The 22,334-nt window shown below is 36.8% G+C and overlaps 2 protein-coding genes across 4 annotated transcripts in view; one reads left to right on the top strand and one right to left on the bottom strand.

Moving 5' to 3' along the window:
• man2a1 (mannosidase, alpha, class 2A, member 1) overlaps nucleotides 1-560 on the bottom strand; it is a 73,981-nt gene extending 73,421 nt beyond the window's left edge. For both annotated transcript variants that reach the window (XM_084415190.1, XM_084415191.1), the window contains exon 1: nucleotides 96-560. In XM_084415190.1, the coding sequence (XP_084271316.1) occupies nucleotides 96-221 (126 nt within the window). In that variant the 5' untranslated portion in view covers nucleotides 222-560. The remainder of the gene's footprint in view (nucleotides 1-95) is intronic.
• Nucleotides 561-3,335: 2,775 nt separating this feature from the next.
• pja2 (praja ring finger ubiquitin ligase 2) lies at nucleotides 3,336-21,116 on the top strand. 2 transcript variants are annotated; one of them, XM_084413765.1, is made up of 9 exons: nucleotides 3,336-3,418; nucleotides 5,293-5,478; nucleotides 6,935-7,940; nucleotides 9,873-10,043; nucleotides 12,970-13,155; nucleotides 14,699-14,813; nucleotides 15,311-15,425; nucleotides 18,290-18,405; nucleotides 19,137-21,116. In XM_084413765.1, exons 2-9 carry the CDS (start codon nucleotides 5,295-5,297, stop codon nucleotides 19,254-19,256), a joined length of 2,013 nt encoding a protein of 670 aa, XP_084269891.1. In that variant the 5' UTR covers nucleotides 3,336-3,418; nucleotides 5,293-5,294; the 3' UTR covers nucleotides 19,257-21,116. The 2 variants fall into 2 exon arrangements, with proteins under 2 accessions (XP_084269891.1, XP_084269890.1); XM_084413764.1 differs by having other exon boundaries at nucleotides 3,351-3,418; nucleotides 9,870-10,043.
• The last annotated feature ends 1,218 nt before the right edge of the window (nucleotides 21,117-22,334 follow it).

Here is a 22,334-nt window from a genome sequence, read left to right as displayed (position 1 = left end):
GGACCAGCAGCTTGAACACTGAAAACACACATCTACTGACAGTACAACACAATTTATTGACAAGCATGAAGCTGCACATGGACTAGGCTACTTACGTTTTGCGTTTTCTCTCCATTTGGGTTTTTGCTATAATCTAAGTGATCCAACATCAGGTACAAGGAAAATACCACCACACAGAATATGGCACTGCCAAAAACTGTGAACTGTCTGCTGAGCTTCATTTCTCATACGAGTTCTGTACATTCACATGAAAGGCAAACTTTTAAAGGCTTGTGCCTCGCGAGCGGTGGTCCCGTAGGTGACAGAAGGCAGAAGTCAGAAAGAAAGGTCTTTTCGCCATGAAGAGTTGCACGAAAGAGGACACCTTTTCTGTCTGACGGCGGGGAAATGTCGAGTTATGTATCCACGAATTGAAATCCACTGCGATGTGTCTTCAAAGTTTTGACGATGCGGAAGAGTTTGTGTGATTCAGCAAATTGTGATAGTCAAACAGGCAAAAGGAAAAGCGCCAACCAACCCTGCCCCCTTCCTGCGCTTACTGTGCTACAGTACACACACACACAGAGGAAAAGTGAAGTGAGTGTGTGGAGTTGCGCCGCCTAACGAGTGAACACAACATACGCACACACACGCGCACGCACAAACACTCACACACACACACACATGTGTCACGTATTCAGTATTACTTCCTCAGCCCCATTTGACAGCTTTTGATCATTCATATATGAAGATAATATGATGCCATAAAGAATGCATGCGCAGGGTAAGATTTGTGAAAGTGTAGCCTACATAAGATTGCAAGCGTAAATAAAATTTGCATGCGCAAGAGAAGATTTGTAAAAGTGTAAATCGCCTTTCAAGTGTAAGAAAAAAAAAATTGCAGCATTTTACTGTTATATTCGAAGTGTCATGCATGTATTGTAACTGCAGCTTCATGCTTACGCATAATAAATGTGATCTGTAGCCTACTCTTCTGACATCCATTTTTCCGCACTTACACTTTTGGCAGGGTTTTTTCCGCACAAATATGGCCAAAAGCATTGCAGCAATTTGCAAGCAAAAAAAAAAAAAAAAAAAAAACAGAGGCAGGAACTGCAAAACAGATTGATAGCGTAAAATCAACCTTTGTGTAAAAAAAAAAAAACTGTTGCAAATGTCTAAATTACTTGTTGTGTACATGGGGCAAAAAAAATCCCGAAATAACCCGATTTGCACAGTTGCGTCTTTCTTTTACCTGCGCTGCCAGTTTTGGTACGATTCTCTCACGAGTTCTGCAAGCGCGAAGAGGAGGGCGGGTCCACCTTCTTCATGTAGCCAATCAAATGAGCTTCTAGCTGACTCTCGTTTTACTCTTATCTGATTGGTTCAATAAACACGTCAGTCGCCAGAACACATCTTTTATCTTCGTTTGGCTCAGCATCGTTCTCGTTGCCGAAATGGTACTTTTAATGCACACATGTTAAATAAATAAATAAATCATGATTGCTTAATTAGCTGTGTATCATTAGACTGACTATGAGTTAATACTGAATTTCGAGCAGGTGTTAACGTTATTGGATTGAAATTTTATATATTATATCTGTTACACCTCTGAACTGATGTAAACTTTACAATAAAAAAAATGAATACCCCTTCTTTAATACCTATGTAATAATACCATTCTGATGCAGTGTTTTTCACATAATGTCTCTGTTCATGTTATTTAACACTCAATTATATATTTTGAAATATTGTCTTGGTCTGATTACTTCCATGTGACCGATCAAGCTATTTGTTGCTATATGAATAACAATATGCTTTCTATGGTATGAAAAAACTGATTCTTCAAGTCAACATAAACTCACCTTTGACAAAAAGTTGTCTTTAATAATGTCTGAATAAATACTCATATCCAAATGCAAAGTAACTAATTATGTCTGAATAAAAACCCAGCAACCAGGGAATACACAGCATCTACATGTGTATATATAGGGCTATACAGCCATCTAGTGGTTACACGATGGCATTGCAGGTGGTAAATGGTGCATCATTTAGAGATGCCCTTAAAATACATGCTAAAGGGGAAAATATATTGTTAATTTTCCTTCTTAACACACCAGCTTGAAATTCAGTATTAACTCATATAGTAAGTCTAATGGTGCACAGCTAATTAAGCAATCAGGATTTATTTATTTATTTAACATGTAGGCTATGTGTGCATTAAAAGTACCATTTCGGCAACGAGAACGATGCTGAGCCAAATTAAGATAAAGATGTGTTCTGGCGACTGTCGTGTTTATTGAACCAATCAGATAAGAGTAAAACGAGAGTCAGCTAGAAGCTCATTTGATTGGCTACAGGAAGAAGGTGGACCCGCCCTCCTCTTCGGGCTTGCAAAACTCAGAGAGTGAATGAGAGATTCGTGCCAAAACTGTAAGCGCAGCTTAAAGAAAGAAGTAATTTGGACATTTGCAACAGTTTATTTTTTTTATTACACATTTATTATGCGTAAGCATGAAGCTGCAGTTTCACAATACGCTTGCAATCTTAAGTACACTTTCACAAATCTTACCCTGCGCATGCGATTCTTTATGGCATTATATTACCTTCATATTAATAGGTTTAATGTAAAAATGGAGACTTTGTGATAACTAAACGTTTATTTATTGTTATGTAGCCTATTATGTTATGACAGTTAAAGTTAATTGATAGTTAAAATATGTCTCAATAAATTCTTAGATAATCCTTAGATTTCTAATGTTTCAGGGCAGCAGTGCTGCTTTGTTATTTTCTTTATATGGTTAATAGGTTTAATGTGAAAATATGGAATGCATGATAACTACATTTAATTTTTTTGTCATTGTATTATACATTTAATTCTATTAAAATAATTTTAACATATGAATGAATAAATTATTAGATAATCAGGTTAAAAATATTTATATCTTGTGTACCATGTTTCCTCCAATCATTAGATTTATTATGTTGCAGGGTATTTGGCAGTGGTGTATTTTTCTGAAAATATTCTGGCCTACACACATTTTATGAAGCACCCAGGAATAAATAAATGTTTCATTGGAAATCAATTCCTTTTCAGTTCTATACAATTAATCCACCCTGAATTTACATATCAATGTCTGTCCTCCTAACACTTCCAATTACAATCCTACTGTCCTTTAACAACAACCCATCACACCCCATTCCATTCCATCCCATTCAACGCCATCCTCATGATCCCATCCCTGACAGCTTTGTTTTCCAGGTGGGCTTTAAATTGCACACGTGGTGTTGCAGTTGGGTTACAGCTGCCTAGCTGCACCCGATTATAACACTGACAATTATACTCACAGCTGATTGGTGGACGTGTGTCACGTGACTCTTAAGTTTCGTGGTGACGTTCGCAGAGTTTAGTTGACACAGGAGGCATCCAGGAACACAGGTACAGTCCTTTAACAGACGACACATTTCATAAACCAAAACATTGTGTGAGTTTTTCTCGCGAAACTGGAGGAATAAAAGCGTTAGCAAACATTATAATCCACGCTCAAGAAGCAGCGGCGCTTGTCGACAAACATTAGTTAGCTTGTTAGCTGCTCTGAACTTGTATGAGGGCCGTAGTCGACTGAATTGATCCAGCTGATCAAATGAATCATGTGATTTGTGTGTTTCTTGAAGTAATAATCTGTTTTAGGGCGTTGGTTATTGTAATGATTGCTTTTGAGGCAATGTGCCAAGCGATAGCATATGTCAAGCTCCTTTAATGCGTAATGTTGACGGATGTGATGTGTTTGCTGCAAACTACAGACAACAATAACATGACAGTGATGCGTTTTGATCAGACTGAGCTAAGTAACCTCCGTGTTCTGTTCAGCATTAATGTGATCTGACATAGGTTAGAAAGCTTTAATTCTTTCTAATCCTGGTCCTGGAGTTGCACTGCATTTTACATTTGGGATATTTCCTGTATTTAACAAACGCCCATGGCTGTTAGAGGCCCCAAGACCTAAACTGTGTTAAGAGATTGAACCAGTAACGTTAAAAGACTTCTGCGTTTTCAGCATCGAAGATTGAGATCCTTTACTGGTCACAATTCAATCTTCTTGTAACATAAAACATAGTGTCACTTTTTACATGTTGGGATGAAGTGTGTGATTGGGTTTATCTGGTGAAAACACACTGAGGTTTTCATTTACATTGGTACATTGAATCATTTAACAAATGCTTTTATCCAAAGTGACAAATGAGGATCATCACACATGACACAGCCATATTAGTATCACAAGGCCAAGTTACAAGACTAAGTGCACATTAAGTTACAATGCATAAAAAAAAGATGTTTAGCTTACACTTTATTTTAAGGTGTCATTGATACAGTGTTGTTATATATTTAAGTACTGAGCAATATTAAGCAATAGAATATTGAACTTATTGGGTTAGGGTAGGATTTGGTTGAGGGTTAGTTGCATGTAATTATGCATAATTTACTGTGGTAAGTACATGTAACAAGGACACTGTAAAATAGTGCAACCGATTTTTATAATAGATATAGCTAAAGGAAGTGCCTTTATTTAACTTTAATTAAAAATAATAATTATATTCTATATGTATAGAATCATTTAATAATATATGTGCCTTTTGTACAGTGGCCCAAGAAAATATGTGGATGCATAAAGGATAAGAATTTCAACCAGCTTTGCATTGCTACATTGTTGGTGAATAATTAAATAATTAATAATTTAACTTTTTCTCCATTTGACCTTTACACAAATAACCTCATTTATTTGTCAGCTAAAGTCCACAGGATGTCGCAAAACACGTCATTTTACATCATCTGGTGGACTTTCGACCGCTCCAGGGATTTTGTTAAAACTACAAATTAAGTTTTTGGCTCCCAACAGCTCTTTTCTGTAGTTAATGAGTACCGATTTCAGAAAATGTTTCACTTTTCTACTGCTTATACAAGTTTTATTAAAAGCCTGTCTTTCCACCAGTGAATTGCCCCTTTAAGGCCCAAAGTTTAGTTTTTAATAATCTTTCTAATTCTGTAAGAATAGGGAAGTGCACATCACAGCTATAATGATGGTGATGACACCGGAATGATATTGTTGGAATCGCATTTAGAATATTTTGAATGACTGGATAGCCAATCAGAATCTACCAGATTTGAAAGAGCTTTAGTATTTAAAGTAGTAGACGACATGCAGTAACTGCAGCGCGCTTATAACGAACAGAACGTCGTTAACATCCGTTGTTGTGTACTCTAATATAGTCATCTTTGTTGTGAGCAGGCCTTTTATCTTCTGTTTCTCGTAGGAATGGGTCAGGAGGCAGGAAAGTCTGCGTGGCCCAGACCAGCAGGAGGATACCAGACCATCTCAGGCAGGAGATACGGCCGGAGACACGCGTACATCAGCTTCCGGCCGCTTACAGATAAACAGAGAGCCACATCTGGTGTGGACTGTCAGAACATGGAGAGGAGTCAAAAGGACCAGGCAGTGGGTACGTACCAGCTGGTGATGGAAACATTTAGTGCGTGCTGAAACTAAAGAGCTACTCAACTTTAAAGGTGAAGTGTCATTTTCTTGCTACAAACATTGAAAAAAGGGAATGCAAAAGTGATGAATGCTATTGGTTGATAAAACTGATTGTCCCACCCCACCCCGAACTCAAGCCAAGCATTTAAATATGCCTTAGTTGTCACTGATTATTGCATTAAAATATTATAATATATTAAAATTACTTATATTATTTAAAAAAACTTAACTTTCCTGAGTAAGTGGAAATCTGTGATCTGCAAAAGTGGAAAGGATTTTGAGATTTCACTGGTTCTCATGGTGAATAAACAGCTTTGTAATATTGGGAATGTAACGGGTTTTAAAGAGCTGAAATATGCGTGTGTGGGTTGTTCTGCTTTAGAGTGGCGCATTCATCACCTTTAAAAGGTGTAGACGGAAACCCTGTAGGAGACCATCTGACTTTATTATGCAAATATATATATGAGAATGATGAGGGTGGGTAGAAAGTAGTTTGAAATGTGTGTTTTTTTTATATAGAGAGAGTGATTGTCAAGAAATGCCCAGGTCATATTTCACCCCTAAAATCAAAGGAAAACTTTGTAAATAAAAAAATATTTACATGTTTTTGCATAAAGAAAAAGAAGCCCATTGTTTGGAGTATAAAACTTGTTTTTGCTTTGTGACATTTTCTTGACAATAATTAAGCAAAGTAAAGTGTTCTTTTTGTCATTCTGTAATTTGATTAAAATCAGTTCAATAAGAAAAGTAGATTTATTCAAATGTTCAATTACAAAAATAGTTTTCTTTATAAAAACATTTTTTACACTGAAATTTAATTAAGTTTATGTCACAGTATTATTATTTTTTTAATTAAGGTTATAATTGTTTTTGGAAACATTATTTTCATCAATGTATTACAATAATGAATGAGTATTTTTATTTAATTATTTTAAAATTACAGTAATTATTGTCATTTTGGAGGAAACTTAATCATCATAAATGAGACACAAAAGTATAAGTATAATAAGTGTAACCAGGACATTTTTTGTGACTTTCACTCTATAGTGCATATACGCTTGCTTACATATACAAAATAATTAAAGGAATATTTCAATTAAAAAATGAAAATTCTGTCATTATTACTCAACCTCAAGTTTCTTTCTTCTGCTGAACACAAAAGATGTTTTGAAGAATGTCGGTAACCAAACAGTTGATGAACCCCATTTTTTTTTTTTCTACAATGGAAGTCAATGGGGTCCATCGACTGTCTGGTTTCAAAATATCTTCCTTTGTGTTCATCAGAAGAAAGAAATTCATACAGGTTTGAAACCACTTGAGGGTGAGTAAATGATGACAGAATTTTAATTTTTAAGTCAACTATTCCTTTAACTTCTATCCAGTGAAGAAAAAAAATAACTGAAACATATTTTCCCCTCTAGCGTCAAAGGCCAGCATTTCTTCAGTGCTTCAGACTATCCTGCCGACATCATGCACAAATTCGGTGCGCTCGGAGTTAAACGCAGCTTCAAGTCAAGAGGGCCACAGCAGGAGGCAGTCATCATTGTGTAGAGTCCTAAAAGCACCCTCCAACCATTTCAAGAGACCAAAGACTGAACGGGTTGTGCCATACGACAGACAATATTGTTCTGGCATAGAGAAAAGTGATCGAGCTAGAGTCTGGCCCATTAATGAAGACCGCAAGCCTAACCCGGAAGCTCTGAGTTACATCAACATTGATGCATATGAGCCTGACAGCAGCGGAGCTGAGGAGGAGGACTTGAGTTTAAACCCGTCTCTGGCTGCTCAGAAGAGACTTGATGGCATTTGCGATTTGGGTGGAAATGTAGATTCGCTTGATGATTCACATCCTGATGTCTTTCCAAAAACAAGTAAACGTTCAGCGCAAACGGCACCTTCTAAAAACTCAACAGAACTTGGTTGTGAGGAACCAGATTTTCAAAGAACTGTACAAGCAAATAGGAACGTTGGTGAGTTGTTGGTTGGTGAAGACCAAGCTCCGAAATGTCACGGGGTTACGGCCAGCGCTGGAGCCGTTTCCTATACGAGCACAGGAAAAACTAACCCTGAAGAAACATTACAGTCCGAAATGGTCGTGAGGCCAAAGATCCGCAAACAGACGAGCGAGACCCACCTTGAAAGGAGGAAACGTTCAGATAAAGAGGAAGTGAGCCATTTGTCGGGCTCATCGGACAGAAACAAGTGTGGCTCGGCACCTCCGGGTTTCCTCGCACGAACAAGCCCTGAAAATGAGTTCCTCTTTGATTTTCCACCCATGACCTTGAGTGACCTCTACTCCAAGGACAGTAAAAGTGTGAACGATGATAACGCTAAAGTAGATGATGATGAGGATGATGATGACAATATCTGGGAAGATCTAGAGAATTTTGGAGAGAAATTTGAGCCGTCTACAAAGGGTGATGAAAGGTACAGTATGTTTTGCATGTATCTCAATTCACTAGATTGTACTAAAATGTTTAATTGCACAGATTTGTACAGATTAATAATCTGCATGAAAATAAATGTGCTTCATAACATTATATATACACAGAGAAGCTTCTGCATCAGTGCCAATGGTCATTAGTAACAGCTGGTGTAATGAGAGACTAGTGGCTGGTCATACCATGGCATTTTTCACAAATGGGTTACAAATTGATTTCATTACCTTTTTTAGATTCTTTTTATTTGTTTTTACATAATAATAGCAGAAAATCTTTAGAGAGAGAATATTAGATGTTATAAACTTATACACTTTTTTTTTTTTTTTTTTAAGTGTTTTTGAAAGAAGTGTCTTATGTTCGCCAAGGCTGTGTTTACTGTATTTAAAATACAGTAAAAACATTAATGAAAATATTATTACAGTGTCTTTAGTGTCATATGATTTTTCAGAAATCATTCTACCGAAGAAACTTTATTACTTATTATCAATGTGCTTTTTAATAATTTTATGAAAAACATTATTTTGTGGAAACCGAGAAAAATCCTAAAAAAAAGTTTTTAAATACAAAGTTCTAAAGAACAGAATTTATTTTATTTTGTAATATTACAGACACTCATGTCTTACCAGCAGTGTTGGGGTGTAATACATTACTAAGTTATTAATTACTGTAATTAAATTACATTTTCTTTTGTGAAAAAGTAAAATAAGGGATACTCTTAGTTTTTCTGTCATTTTAATTAGTTACTTCTGATGTTATTGCATTAAATACTGTATAGACTATAGAACAATTCTATATAAAACAATAATGGATTTGACATAAAAATGTAACATCTAATGTTAAAATGGATGTTTTTTTTTCCATAACCTCCATTTAAATACTTCGGTCAGTTCAGGAAATATTCATGCAATTTTATATTATTTATTTGAAAGAATTAAAAGAGCAGTTTCATGTCTATCCTTGCATTGTTCAACTGTTTGAGGTTGATATTGGATTTAGAAACTAATTAGTAATGCGATACTTTTTAGAGAGAGTAATTAGTAATCTAATTATACTGTTGAAGAATTAATAGGTAGTAATTAATTACTTTTTTTTTTTTTGAGTAACTTACCCAACACTGCTTACCAGTAAAGAAGGCTGTGTGTGTGTGTGTGAAAGGTGCTACTGTCACTTTTAATCAATTCAATGCGTCCTTGCTGAAGTATTAATTTCTTTTAAAAAATCGTACTGTCCCCAAGCATAATAATTTATTAGATTTCGATTCAGTTGAAGAAAAAGCATATTTTTAATTCACATTCTAACAACCAAAAGCATAATATTTAGCTCCCACATTTTGTGTGCAACCGGTACCTATTTTTCAATCTTTTAATTATATTTCTATAGCATAGTCATTTTTCTAAATTTTTTACGTCACTACTGTTGAATGCATTCGTAAAGCTCAAAAATGTAGTCCTGCTACAAAAGCTATTGAATTATTGTACATTTACTATTTGTACATGTTTGTTTGCTTGCTTATTTATTTTGTTGGAAATTACAAAATCCCCCATATCAGGGTTTTAAATTTGTCCCAAATTTTGATAGCAGAGATCCAAAAATCACAAACTCAAGTGGACGAATTTCATTTTCTCAAGGTTAAACACCTCCTTTCATGGACTCTTTGTTGAAAAGGGACAACATTTTCACTTGGTTCTTTGTGAAAAGTCGCTCTCATAATGCAAGTCAAGGATTGAGGATGAGTTGGGCATTTACTGTGAATGCTTGATGAGGTATTCACTCAGCAGGAAATGAGTGAGGTGCCAAAGGTGCTCATTCTGGATGCTAAGGCTCTTCAGCTAAGAGGATTACCTTGACTTTTACGAGGTGTGCTCACGTGTGTGTGTTTGTGTGCATGTGCGTGTATCCTGCTCTGTGTTCTAAGCAGCAGCTCAGAATTCAGCGAGGGCGAGTGGTCGGCTTCGTGGACGTCCGACTCTGGGCTGGAGAAGGAGAGATGCACAAGTGAAGAAAGCTGGGAGACTCTGCCTGGCATGGATGAGCCTCCTGTAAGCAGCAGCAGTCTGGAAGAAGTGCCTTCTCTCAACCTTGCTCTAGAGTAAGCACACAAACTCTAAACACTTTAGTAATACTTTGGACAACATCAACACGTGCTGTCATTGACACAGACAAGTGAAATATCTGTTCATAAAAAAAAAGTTTGGTAATTGTTTATTTTGGCTATAAAAATTAATATGGTAATGCATGATATTAATTTACATTAAATCATTAATTTTGACATGGTTTATAGTCAAATTATCAGGCTTTCTGCATGTTAATAATTTGGCACAATGAAAGAAAAAAAATCATTTGAACAAACATCAGTAAGAAGGTATCAGATTTAAGATTAAGTCCATAAAGTATGTGAAAGTCTTGACATTTAGCAACCTGGCTTCCGGTTTCTCTCTTGAATCCAATATGGAAGTGACTTAAACTGCAATTCATCGACTGGCCACTAGAGACAGGCTGCAAAAGAGAGTCAATACCAAATTCTCCCCATGTTAATATGCCCAATTTTACAGCCTGGTTCAAAAAGTGGTTTTGGTCTATATAGCTAATTTTGCCCTTCATGACAACTGTGAGTTTTTTATAACTCATCCATTTAAGTTAAGCCTTAAAGTTCTGCATAATTAAGGGCGTGGCCACTTGAGTGACAGGTGGATTGCCGCTGCTGTCACTACTAGCCGTTTGCCTGCTGTCTCTTTAGCTGTCACATCACCGTCGGTGTATGAATGAGTGAATGAATGGGTGGCTCCGCCCACTTTGGGCTTTACTTTGCTCTTCAGAAACCCACGGGTGACATCACGGACACTACGTCTATGATATTGACAGGCTATGTACATGTAATCTGGGTAAAAAAGGATGACATTTTGACCTTAAAAATGAAATGAACTTAATCAATTGATAGCCCTTGTATTTGTATTCTAGCTGGTAGGGGTTGAACAGACTAGTCTACTTGTCGACTTTAATGGTCTGCCATGACGCTTTAAGCTTGAAGTCGACTAGTTGCTGATCATTCATGGTCTATAGAGGGCGCAACAGGATAATAAATCTTTGAAGTCCACTTTTATGCTTCAGTTAAAATTACAAATAAATGCATACTCCGAGAGCGCTCCACAAGGTATGTTTGATTAGACCAGTGGTTCTCAATTCCAGTCCTCGGGACCCTTTGCTCTGCACATTTTGTATGTCTCCCTTATTTAACACACCTGAACCAGATCAGCTCATTAGGAGAGACTCCATGAACTGAACTGAGTGTGTCAGATAAGAGAGACATACAAAATGTGCAGAGCAAAGGGTCCCGAGGACTGGAATTGAGAACCACTGGATTAGACCATCTGGATGCTCAAAATTGATAGCGTGAATGCACGTTTTACACAGCTCATAAGCACGCATATCACGTTAAGATTGTGCACACACAGAATCATTCAGTAGCGCAGAAATGTATTATAAACTGTTAGGTGATTTATCAGTAAAAATGCTATAACTTTTCAGTTTCTAAGCTAATGTTTCTTTGTAATTAAAGCCCACAGCTTCACTATTAGTAGAGAGATGCTGCCAGGTGCAATTCACACGCAATCGCTCTCTGTCACACTAATGCATTCATATAAATGCAATCTTTAATGTGCTACTTTATCTATATCTGATTTGGAACGAGCAGAAATCTGTGAGAAATATAACAACCCAAAGACAAAAGAACTGATAACAATAAGCAGTTATGTAGAAGCGCTGTGTCGTATGTCATAGCTGTGCACAAGAGAATCTGCGTTCGAGTCTCAGCTCGAGGTTCAGGCTTTGTTCATCAGTGACGTCATCAGCAACTAGTTGTGACTTAAAATGTCGACTTTAAAAATCTGTAGTCGTTACAAGCTGGGAACTTATAAGATGGTTGATATTAGAAGAAAATGCTGCAACCGGTTGCATAAACTGCTTAGAGTAGTCTTAAGTTAATCATCTAAATTTTTTCATCAAGGCTGGCCCCAACTTTTTAAAGTCAATTACATAGAGTAAATCTGGCTTATTTGAATTGGAAAAGTAAGACTGATTGGTTCTTAAGACACAGTCTTGACATAGTGGTTAAAGTTTATGTAACTGGCCCCTGATCACAATGAGTGCCATCACGTGACTTGTGACAAACCTTTTTAATGCATAGTACAACTGATAAAAACAGTTTAGTTCTTCTAAAGCCTGGCAGAGAGTATGCTGATTGAATTTAGAAATAAACTACATATAAAGCCTTTAGAGATAAAGCCTAAACATACTCGATACATTAATTTAAAAGCATCTTGCATTTTAATATAAAGGATAATTGAACCAAAGCCCAGTGAGCTGCCTTACTAGACCACATATAAAAAAATGCTCCTATGGTTACCACAGTAAGAGTTACATATTTAAGTTTAAAGTAAGTTTTCTGTTGTAATATATTTTAAATTTATTCCTGTAATTGAAAAGCTGCATCATTACTGCAGTCTTCATTGTCACATGATCCTTCAGAAATCATTCTAATATGCTAATTTGTTGCTTAATATTATTATTATTATTTACTGCATAATATTTTTTGTGGAAACCATGATAAAATGTTTTCAGGATTGTTTGATGAATAGAAACAGCATTTATGTGAAATTATTATTTTGTTTGTAACACTATAAATGTCTTTAATGTCACCATTGATCAATTCAATGCATCCTTGCTGAATAAAACATTAATTTTAGTTTAAAATCAAATCTCACCGGCTATGTTGGCACAAACAAAATGTTGTCTGGACTTGATTAATAACTTGGCCATTAAGATTTTTCTCCACTTTCTGACACACGAGTCTGTCTATACTCTACAGCATTGATGTGTACATGTGGTACTGCTCTTTTTCCAATATCTTTAGTCACACAGAATCGAATGAAACAAGTCAAATTCATTTTAAATGCGTCTAAAATATTAAGGCATCCCTAAAAACGTTGTGTTTTTCTGCTGTGCGTGGTGTTCTTCAGAGAGCAGACCCCTCTGGAGGAGGGCGAGATCCCCTGGCTGATGTATAATGAGGACTCGGGCAGCAGCAGCGATGAAGACCCTGATGGTGTCAGTCAGTTTGTGCACCCTGGACTCTTTATCCTGGATGGAAACAATAACCTGGAGGATGATTCCAGCATGAGTGAAGATCTGGACACAGAGTGGAGGTCAACAAACCTAATATACAACATCAAATATGACAAGATAAAGATGTAATGTCATCCTTTAACTCTTAAACCCCCGATATACTCGCAGCAAAGTTCTTTTTTGTTCTTCACTCAGGGTGTAACAAGTTGGAAATACCTTTTGCAGCGGTATACTGTTAGCGAACATCCTGACGCCGCCCACGCTCCTGGGAGCGAAGTTTAGATGGATGACAAAATAAACAAACAATAAAAATGAAAACAGCAGCCAAGAAAGCATCTGATTATAGTGAAGTGGTTATGTTTGCGCAAGATCTGCAATTCGGCATTCCAGTCAAGTCACGTTTATGTAAATAGCACTTTATGCGATAGGTTGCTTTAAAGCAGGGGCGCGGGAGCATGTCAGGGGAGGCGTGGAGTAGGGCTGCGCGATATGACGATATCAATCGATAGAGATTTATCTGTATCTAAATATATCCGTGTACTGCTTTAAACACAGTAGAGCAGCAGAGAAACTTGGATGAATGAGGAGGAACAGGATGTGCTTGATTATGAGTTATTAAAAGCACGATAAACTATGACAGAGAATTCGGCAGATTTCTGTGGCTCACATCCAAAGCACACGGGTGCTGAATTCAGCTCACTTTCGTGGCTTATTGCGCTTGAACGGTTAAATACACACATTTATGTGTCAAAATGGGGTGCCACCATGAATGTTGTTAGAAGGGAGGTCCACTGTCTTTGACTTTTAAAACCCCTGCTTTAAAGCAAGCAACTTTACAGTATTAAACATGAAAAACAGTGTCAATGTCTCTTTCGATTAGAAATTCAACTTCTACTAAAAACTACTTCTACTTTTCGTGTTTTCTAAGTTAATAACTAATGATCGTTGCTACGGAAGTGAATCAATCAAAACCAACTTTAGCTGGACAATAACTTCATTCTAGAGCTGCTTTAAAGCCAAAACAATCACTGTAAAAATGTTTTTACTCGTCACATCAGTTCGTTCTTAGTATATCGGGGTCTTTACAGAGTGAATCTCACGAAACATGTGAATAACATGTTTCAAACCTTTAAATTAAAAGAAAAAAAATATTTTACTTTCTGAAAATGACATTTGTATTTTTACTGTTGTGACATTTCATTTTTCATTCTCATTACCGTAATGCAAGAAACTCATTCTCAATCTCATTCATGGTAGTATTTGTTGTACTGTCTTGTTTTTATGCTGATTTAAATAATCAAACTTTTTTACTTTAATACAATAATTTCACTTAAAAAAAATTAACTTTTATGAATAATGGGAATTTGAGAGGAAAATATGCTTTAATTTCATGAAAATAATGTCATGGCCCTAACAATAGGCTTAATTTTCTTTATGCAAAATCTTTTTCTTTTTTTTCTGATTCTGGGTTGAAACATGACCTGAAAATGTTTTCATGAGATTTAACCCACCAAGCATGTCTAAAATATGAAAATCGTTGATGATTATAAGAACATTTTGCTTAACCGTTTTGCTGCAACAGGAAACGAGAGAGGATGTATTTTAAAGTCCTTTGTTGTTCAGGTTCCTTGATGAATTTGGTGATGGTTTTGGGATGGCTCAAGCAATCTCTTACGTGGATCATTCCCAGCTCCTCACTTACATGGCATTAGAGGAGCGTCTCGCACAGGCTATGGAGGTGAGGGACTTTATTTTGCTTAATCTTGCTGTCTGTGTTGTGATATCGCTGTTTGAATCACTGCAGTCTGACTGCATAAGGTTTTGAGGGCAGTAAGAGTCTGATTAATTTTTTTTCAAGGAAGAGTAGCTTCTTTTGTACATCATCAGGGCCAATTTTTATTAATGGTCAGATTGAAATGGAGCCTCAAGACCTGTTTTAATTTATTATTGTGAAAGCATAGTAGTCCATGAACAAATAAACATGAACAAATAAATATTGTATTTGCATGAACAGCTAAGTTGTACAAATAAATGATCCATCTTAATTATACCCAAAAAGACAATATTGAGAAATTGGACTCAGTTGCTGAGTGATGTTCTGAAAGCCCAGCAAACTTAATTGATTTCAGCCAATGAGAGCGCACACTAGAAATGTAAGGCTTAACGTATAATTAACTCTCTTCTATCTTTATCCAGAGTAAATTAAATATGCTAATGTGTTTTGCTGTGTTGCAGGCAGCACTGGCTCATCTGGAGTCTTTAGCTATAGATGTGGAGCAGGCTCATCCCCCTGCCACTGAACAGATCATCGACTGCCTACCACAGATCACCGTGCATGCCGAAAACATTGGTACTACTGCCATTACTTGTAGATACATAAAGTGCACATAATACAATTCTGAAGTCAGCATCAGTAGAGTTTTTAAGTAATATTTAAAGAACAGGCTGTGCCTTATTTTATTGTTACACCATATTCAGAATATTCAGCCTCAAATGTTTTAATCCCCGTGTCCAGACTATATACTAAGGTGGGTAGAGTATCCAAAAACTCTACTCTAAAGTAATAATCTTAAAAGTTACTTCAGTAACCATACAATAACATATTATTTAGATAGATAAACAACAAACACAGAAGAAGCATTATTTCTGGCATTTCATCTGTAGCCCCAATACCCCAATGTCCTTTACTTTGTATAATAATGTACAGTATACAGCTACATTTGGATTATTAGACAATGTCAACATAAAGTGAACCTGCAGAGTTTTGCGTTTAAAGGCATGTAAAGGGAACCACTGAGAGAGAGGAGTTAAATCTCTTCACATTTTGACCGCGCTTATGACCGCTACTGAACATCTGAACACAATGATCAAATGCACATTGACGGATCTTCTTCCGTCTGTTCTCCAAAATGTAATCAGATGTGTATTTCTGCAGGCGCGTGTAAACTGGTTAACTTTGTCTAAGCAAAGCCATTCCTTTTCAAGACGAACAGGTCACAATACCAAAGACTATAGAATAACACAAGACGCGTCACTCATATTGTTTTGAGTGGGGGAAAGTGTAATGCTGAATAAGTCCCGCCTTCTAAATAAGAGCCAATCACCGTTTGGTAAAGTCATCACGTCACTGCAGCTGCTGTTAGAAGCTCCGGTTCCTATCATAGATTCCTATACAGTCAGTCAGACGCGCATGCGCATTAACTTGATCCAGCCTAAAAAAAAAACGTTTTCTGTCATTATTCGAGTGTTTAGGAACAACATTTATGAGACAGTTGTTGTCAGATTTCATTGGTGATTTCAAATATGAAATTTAATTGTAAGCTTGGCGAACAGTTTTGGAGAATTTGATGTTTCCCCATTCAAAAAGATAGGAGCTGCACTTGCATGCCCGAGAGGCGTTTCAAAGATGGCCGCCGTGAAATGACTTGTCTTAAAGGGACTTTGGCATTACCCACAAATTACTGCGAATTAGTGGTGTTTATTTCATACTCTGTCAACAATGGTAGCTTATTTAATGTATAAATTAAAGTATTTGTCCATTTCATACTTCTGTAGTAGTGGTATCGTGTACTTTTAGCGTAATAATCTGTTTGGTTGTAAAATGTATTACATGTATGAAATTAAATTGAACGTAGCTATACCTGTGGAATCGTTCAGACCGCACACGCGGATGTTCAACTAATAAAGATCATCGCTTCATCGCTGGCAAACAATAGGATGCATTTGCAGATTTGCTTTCAATTGACTCTAGGTTCACGTCATCCAACGCTCTTGATGTTCTTATATTTCCTGTTATGAGAAACCGTTTCCGACGATTCAGTGTGCTGAACTGAACAAATAATTCAAACTAATTCATGAACCAATTTAGACAGTTTTGCCAACTTGTTTGACCAAGTCTTTGAACAGAATCAACTCGAGTGATTCATTCGCGAATGGGGCATCGCTCATGCCCCAGAAAAAAAAGAGTTTAAATAAACTACACATTTCTTACCAATATTAAAATAAAGTAACTAGAGGAATGTCGCCTGGCGTAAGTAAAAGTATTTAGTTTTTTCGTTTTAAATGTTTTTGACTATTGACAAAATTATCCACAAATAATGCTTTTTTTTCTCTCAAAAACTGAGGTACATAAGCTCAGATCAATGAGGCCTACAAGCATCGGTTCCAAAAAATAAATACAAAACCTGTCCTAATTGAAAGAAAACAGGCTGACAAAAAAGATTGAATTCAATATTTGGTGGTGATAAAACATACTGAATGATTTACAAGCAATGTTTAGAATGCCAGTCTTTTTTGACCATGAACACCAAAGGTGTTACAGGGTTTTCAACACAGCGTAAGGGTTAAAGTTTCAATGAAATGCATTGGACACAACACAGCATTAGATTACAAGTGTTCGTAACTGGTTCTAACAGACATTAAAACTTGGGGATAGATAGATAGATAGATAGATAGATAGATAGATAGATAGATAGATAGATAGATAGATAGATAGATAGATAGATAGATAGATAGATAGATAGATAGATAGATAGATAGATAGATAGATAGATAGATAGATAGATAGATAGATAGATAGATAGATAGATAGATAGATAGATAGATAGATAGATAGATAGATAGATAGAAAGAAAGCAAGCAGTTGTGCACAGTGACAGACTCTGTGCTTCTATTTTGTGCTGCATTATAGTTCTGGACAGGGTGTGCAGGTTACATGATTATGAGTGACATGACATGAGGACTGTATATATAATTTGTCTTCCTGTTTCTCACTGCTACCCATGTGAAGTGTTTTGCTGATGGAAAATTGTAAGAACGTCTTAGTCTTGAGTGTGTATGAGACCCACTAAGATCCGAACTCATTAAGGGATTGACTTGAAGTACTTTGTGTACTCCTTTTTTTGTGCAATACGAACACCAGAAGAGAAATGTTTTTCACAAAACTCAATACACAGATTGAATGCTGGCAAAAGTAATGCTCGCACACTAATGTCCCACTTCAACTTTATAGCCTGAGAGCATTTGGGATGATAAATCTGCTTTGGAAAGCATAAAATGACTTCAGTTTCACCCCTAATGACTGAAATGATTAATTTGATGTGTGCGTGACTGGATCGAGACGTTTAAATATTTGGTTTGGTGTCAAAGGTTTACGATGGAAGGCAGAGTTGTGTTTTACATACATTGACATGCCCACTCTCTTTGGTTCTGCAGAGCAGGAGCAGTGCTGTGCCATCTGCTGTTGTGAATACGTCAAAGATGAGATTGCAACCCTGCTTCCGTGCCGCCACATGTTCCATAAACTCTGTGTCACTCTCTGGCTCAGAAAGGTATTGCTGTTTTTCTTGGAGCTTGTGAAAGAGCCAAAAAAAACAGGCTAGTTCAACCGAAAATGAAAATTCAGTCATCATTTGCATTCCCTCGTGCTGTTTCAAACCTGTAAGACTTTCGTTCATCTTTGGGACACGATTAAATATGTTTAATATTCCCTCGTCCTTTTTGTCTGTCCATTGAAAGTCAATGCAGCCAAAATTTTCATGCATTGAAGTACAAAAGGACAAGCTATCCATATGCGTCAAATGGTTTAATCCAAGTCTTCTGAAGTGACATGACTACTTTATATGATGAACATATTTTTATTATTTATAATGGTTAGTGCACCTACATTTAGCTCATCAAATATGGAAAACGGAAGCTTGATGAGCGAGAACTAACCTCGTTGGTTCTCATGCCTCAAGCAAGCACCTTTGAACTTTCATTGCCCGTATTTGATTTTCTGGGTTTTTTTTTCTTGTTTTGTTTTTTTATGTTTGTCGTATGAAAATTTTAAAGCATAAAAATGTTGGTTATGTTGACTTCAATGGAGGGACATAAAACTCTCAGGTTTCATTCAAAATATCTTCACTTGTGTTTTGAAGATGAACAAAAGGTTAATAGGTTTGAAACGACATGAGGGTGAGTAAATGATGACAGAATTCATTTTTGGGTGAACTATCCCTTTAAGCTTATATTGACATAACTTTATTGTATTTACCGAATGTTGTCTCCTCATGATTTTCAGTCTGGCACGTGTCCAGTGTGTCGCCACGTTCTGACCCCAGAAGTGACCGATCCCTCGTCTTTAAGCTCCGAACAAGAAACGCCACCATCCGGTCACAGTGCGTCTGAGGGAGCGTGTTGAACGGCAGTCACACACCCATCTAAACATCCCGCAGCAGAGAAGTATTTAAATAATAAATAACCAGTCCCATCTGATGTTTCTTTGCTGGAATGCAGCGGCCAGATTCCATTTAACCTAGCGACTCGTGCTGCAATTCATGCTCCAAACGTGGCGAACTAAGACTTATTTTCTGAGAAAATATGAATACGTATATATTCATAGGAAGCATATTTATTCATGTTTCAATTAAAATGTTTTTGTACATCAAGGCTAAACATAATAATTAATTACTTGTATTTAACTTTTCACATGTCGTGTCAAGTAAAACGTTCAAATGCAATCCCTCAATAAAAGCTCACATTTGGTTCAAATAGTCATTTCTTTTATCCATTCAGCGTCAAAATGATGAGTTTTCCGGCAAAATGCCTTCCAAAGGTGTTTGCTACACTGAACTCTCTTCAGATATCTATTCAGAGAACATTCAGCTGCATTGTTACATCCAGACTTAAGCGCACATAGCTGGATATGAATGATAATGGCTGTGCGATTGTATTTCACTGTGGTTCATAAACATATTTGTATAAATCATCCAAATGATGGGCCGCTGAATAGGTAGTTTTCACAAAAGCACCTTTGGGAGCAAAACCGTTTCTAGAAGGCTGACAGTCTGAACTGGAAAATATGATGGTGGGGGACTATAAGTACGAGATGGCTTTGTGCCGTTAACTGCGAAAGCAATTGGCATGTATTCAATGTCCTGTTATTTAGAGGCGGCAGCTCGTATCTTTGGAGAAAACCATCACAGAATAATACACAGAGAAAGGCAGAGGTGTGTGTGGCCCACTAAAATCACTTTAAAGATTTAAGCAAACCAGATACACTGTCAAAATGACTATAACATGATTTACTGTATACTCTTCCAGCAGAATTCGTTGGCAGAATAATCAGCTGTAGGCACTTTTCACAAATAGGTGTAAATTGTCCCATTTTAACTAAACTCAGTAGATCTTATTCACTAATAATTGCATGGATTATTCATAAATGTATACGCACAGGGGAACTTATAACAACATCTGCCTATTTTGTAATGTGCGCATTTGCACATGAATTGAGGTTCGAAATTTGCATAAAACATCCTCACCCTCTCCCTATAAGGGCGTTCCCTTACACATGTATAATAATTAATCTTAACACATTCATAAGGTTGCCCAGAGTATGTGCAAGTTTAATTTCACAAATCATTTGTGAAAACGTTCTTATGCAAATGAGACCCAATGTTCTTTAGAGAGAAAACTATTAGACAAACTTTGTTATATTATCATGTGTATATATTACCACCATATTCACTTATTTGTAGAAAAAATATCACATTTTGCATGCAACCCTGTAATTGCACGATTTCAACCCTGATAAGATAATGCAACATTCCATAAAATTGAGATACAAAAAAAGTGACATCGTTTGGGCCCTACAGCACAGTGGGAAGTAATCTAATGAAAATTAGTGCAGTCTGCATTCACCAAGCTCAACCATTCAACCATGTTATCAAAGTTATAAGGAAAATAATCAAACAAATGTTAACTATATTTAAAGACCCCCTGTGGTGAAAATGGAGTTTTTAATATTGTTTATATGTCTATGTGGTGTTTTTAATATGCTTTCAGACAAACCATGTGCAAATTCTTGAGTCAGTACCATTGCTGAGTATTTTCTCCTTGATTCCTTCTAAAGATGATTTCGGCAAATCCGTAAGATCATTACAAATCACACAGTACAACATGGATCTAATAAACTTGGCAGGGATGTGGTTTTTCCGGATTAATCCGGAATTCCGGATTTTCCGTCCTGAAAATGTGACCTACGTGAATCATGCAGATCTGTAAAAAAAAAAAAAAAATCATCATCTCACAGTAACCCGGGACGGTACCACAATTGCCGTCCCCGCGCAACAGGGCCACACGTCACCATGGTTACAGATGGCAAAGAGATGCATTTTTCCTTCCTTTCCAAGTAGATCCGCCACCAGTTTGATCGGCGTGTGTGGGGGGGGGGGGGTCTCAGTATATTTTCCTGCTTTTTTGTCCTTAGCCAATCACATGCCTGCTTGGGTACATGTGTGTAGACTACGATGATGACACCTATTGAATCGAAGGCTACGACCCAATATGCATAGATGAATAAAATATACAAATAGAGCAAGATGAATCGCACTTTGCCAATTGTCGCTGGAAAGCGCAAGAGGAGAATATGGACGCAGTGATGGCTAGGCAAAAGAGGCCAACTTGCCATGCCGATTTTGTAACATGAAGCTTGTCAGAAAACTTTTTTGATTATCATTAATCATCCAAATTATCCATTGACTTTCTATGATGTTCAAAGCGTTAAGGATGCTGATTTTTAGAAGGCAGCTGCCTGACTCTGAGATAGCGAACGGGAACGTAGTTTGTGTAACATAAGCAACACATTATTATCTGTTTGATAACGTAGTCAAGCCAAAGGCTGATGATATCAATTACCGTTATGTCTGATTTTAGTCCAATTCACACTGCATCAACAGACGGCAACGTCGGGCTTTGGCAGATCAGTGTATTACACCTGTCAGAGTCGTTCTGAGCTTGTTTGAGAAGTGGCGTGCTGTAATCTGGTGACTGTCGCCATTGGTTTGCGTCTGTCAGTGCAGTGAATTGGCTTGTAGAGAACGATACATAAAACACATTACCATTCTGATACATCGACTTGTAGTCGACCCTGTATAATTCGCTCATCCTCTTCTTCTGAATCATTTTTGGTTTCAAACATATATGGCTGAATAAAACCAATATTTCTGCTTGCCATTGTGTAGCATTTACTACAGTTAATGGCAAGATAGGTGTTTTGTTCCAGAACAATTTTTTTGTTTGTCAGAATATTATGATACAGTGTCCTACCTGCCTGTTAGCATGTGTATTTTCATACCTCTGTGCACCTGTTTGCGCAGAAATCACACGTCATCAGTGCGTTTCATGCTATTGCAGAGTTAGACAGACGTCAGTCACCGAGCACCGCAGCCGAAACTTTTACAGTTCCTCCTGAACCAAAACAACCAGCTTATGCTGCATT

The sequence above is a fragment of the Rutilus rutilus genome (assembly GCF_951802725.1).
Source record: "Rutilus rutilus genome assembly, chromosome: 7".
Taxonomy (NCBI): domain Eukaryota; kingdom Metazoa; phylum Chordata; class Actinopteri; order Cypriniformes; family Leuciscidae; genus Rutilus; species Rutilus rutilus.
Note: the sequence above shows the minus strand (reverse complement) of the source record. Positions and strands in the feature narration are given on the sequence as shown.

Excerpts from the sequence above, each read along its gene's own strand:
- pja2 (XM_084413764.1), top strand. The coding sequence starts at position 5,295 with ATGGGTCAGGAGGCAGGAAAGTCTGCGTGGCCCAGACCAGCAGGAGGA. Across the intron at positions 13,156-14,698 it reads GATCTGGACACAGAGTGGAG|GTTCCTTGATGAATTTGGTG; the intron begins GTCAACAAACCT and ends TTTGTTGTTCAG. Across the intron at positions 14,814-15,310 it reads GTCTCGCACAGGCTATGGAG|GCAGCACTGGCTCATCTGGA; the intron begins GTGAGGGACTTT and ends GCTGTGTTGCAG.